General features: G+C 34.0%; 1 protein-coding gene across 1 annotated transcript in view; it reads left to right on the forward strand.

Annotated features, from left to right (window-relative positions):
• LOC124167117 (A disintegrin and metalloproteinase with thrombospondin motifs 9-like) overlaps positions 1-2,755 on the forward strand; it is a 95,909-nt gene that overhangs the window by 84,605 nt on the left and 8,549 nt on the right. The window contains exon 2 of the mRNA XM_046544915.1: positions 1,778-1,966. Coding sequence (XP_046400871.1) covers positions 1,778-1,966 — 189 coding nt within the window. The remainder of the gene's footprint in view (positions 1-1,777; positions 1,967-2,755) is intronic.

Below are 2,755 nucleotides of genomic sequence, written 5' to 3' on the forward strand. Positions count from 1 at the left end.
TGAGTTTGAATTTCGCCATCTTGAAATCCACAAAACTGTATTTTTTAGCAGTTTTCCATAATATTTCTAGAAATTTAAAATAATGAATTTCCGGGAAAAATATCCCAAAATGAAGGCATATCATCAAAAAATGGACATTGAACAATCCGAGAATGCAATCAAGGAACACCTGAAAACACTCTCAATATGTACTTTATTGCATACTAAACAGGGATAAGGCCTGAGCATTTGGCTTCTATGAATAAGTTCGTTTCTAATAAAAAAAGCTGGAAATAAAGTGATTTAAAACTTATCCAAACACTTTCATCTGATTCACAAAGATGTGAAAGTGTTCATGGTAACTATGGGGCTTCCGTGAAAGCTTTTTCTTTGTTGTTCAACAAAGTGTTCTTTTTATGTTCATTTTGTGTTCTTTTGATGTTCAAAAAAGTGTTCATTTTGTGTTCAAATTATGTTCTTTTTATGTTCACAGACGAGTGTTCATTTTGTGTTCTTTTTATGTTCTTTCTGTCACAAAACACATAAAAAGAACATAAAGTGAACATTCGGTGAACATAGAAGGAACACAATTTGAACATTAAATGAACATAAAAAGAACACTGAATGAACACACTTTTTTTCTACTAGGGGGGCTTCTTAGATTTTCGTTTTAAACATCTAATATGGTTATCTGCTTTGGTGATAAGAAGATACTTATATACACTACTTCTTCTAAAAACTCTGAAATTTATTCATGAACCATAAGGCCTATGGCATAAATGACTTCAGAATGATTCCTAATGGGGTGCCATTAGGAATCATAGTAAATATTAGTGTTCATAGTACAGTGCACTTACCCTATATCTTGGAACATCAAAGAAATTAATTTTATCCTTCATTTTATTTTTCTAATATTTTCCAAAACTTATCTTGTCCTTTTTCATTTCAATTTTCTATATTAAATGGCTGATACATCATACTGCTCTTGATTTGAACATTCTGTCGAAGCAAATAAACTTGGATTTTCTTTGGTATGTTTGAATGTGCATCTTGTACAACTATATCATCCAGATCCTCATTACCATTATTATTTAAATGTATACTCATGTCACATATCTAAATGTTTTGATTTTTGGAATTCAAATCGCAAAATCCCTTGGTTGACATTGTAACAAGCCACTGCTTCAGTAAAGTTCAGGAATAGCAAATTATCAGCACATAAATAGTAAGTTGTACCTACATTTGGTATGCTCCTATACGGAAGTGAGGCATGGACAATGACCTCAGCGGAGAAAGCAAGGATAGAGGCCTTTGAAATGTGGTGCTACAGAAGAATGATGAAGATCAAATGGATCGACCTAGTTAGTAACGAGGAAGTCCTAAGAAGAGCAGGAGAGAAGAGAAGCCTCATGAAAACCTTGATAAGAAGACGGAACAACCTTATAGGCCACACATTGAGACATGATGGCCTGATGAAGACAATCGTCGAAGGACAAATGGAAGGCAAGAACGGAAAAGAAAGACCTTGAACAAAATATATGGAACAAGTAAAGAAGGATGTGAAAGAGAAGAAATACGTAGGCGTGAAAAGATTAGCAGATAGGAGAACTGAGAGGAGAGCTGCGTCAAACCAATCCTAGGATTGTTGACCAGTGATGATGATGAAATAGTGAGTCAATGTATGAGATATTTTTATCCTTAATTTTCAAAACTGAAAGATATAGTATGTGGTCTGAAATCACTCAAGTTCTTCAGTGAGTCTGTGACTATAATTCTAACATCATTTGATTCCTCCAAGTGCTCTGTGACATGTGGAACTGGTGAGCAAGGCCGACCATATTGGTGCGAACTTGAAGGAAAAGCTTTCGCTGAAGCATATTGCTGTTCACTGGGCGGAGACCGAAATGACGGAATCCCTGTACATGTTCAGCCATGTAATACTGGTCCTTGCAGTTACTCTGATATAGATAATTGGATTCAAGAAGAGGTAAATTCCTCTTTACATCTGAAATTCTCATGCTTCCAATATCATCTAGTCATGAAAGGCAGGAAAATGGATGTGACAATGGCATCAGAAATTCTGGCATAAAAATCTCATCGAAAACCTTTATTCATCTGATTTTTAGAATTGTTTGCTGCTCTTAATAAAATTTTTCAACCAAGAAATGTCAGTGAAATAAGGTTGAGTCCATCTCTTTCATAGGATAAAGTACATCAAACTTATAAATACGTACGGACAAAAATATTTATCACTATGGAGACCTTTGAAGTAGGCCCAGTATGTATGATATTCCTTCATGCAGGCTTGTCTTGTTCCATAGAAATATATGATATTTTGTTGAAATTCTTTTAGGGAATTTAAAGAAAGGGTATTGTTTTTAAATCCATTTATTGTAGATGAGGTCAACGGGTGTTTCCTAGGAATACTTCATGATTTTACATGACACTTGACTCAATTTTTCAACTTTGTACAATGCTTAATGAAGGCAAATATGGAGTTTTTAAAGCAAATATTGGCATTTTGCGTGTTAAAAATTATTTTTATGTTAGTCAGCTGCCCAATGACAGTTTCCCATAATGATGTTTTAATAAATTTCTGTATTTTTTCATATACGTTTTTGCTGATAAAAGGAAATTTTGTGTTTGTGAGGCTTCTTTTAAAGTCATCCTTATTTTTTCCTGCAAATGTCCTTCTTGTGAAGTCTTTGTCCAGTCGCCCTACTTAAATACCATGGTAATAATTCTCCTGGTTTCATGTTTCAATTGTCTTTTGCAG

Source organism: Ischnura elegans, chromosome 10 (genome assembly GCF_921293095.1).
Source record: "Ischnura elegans chromosome 10, ioIscEleg1.1, whole genome shotgun sequence".
Classification (NCBI taxonomy): Eukaryota; Metazoa; Arthropoda; class Insecta; order Odonata; family Coenagrionidae; genus Ischnura; species Ischnura elegans.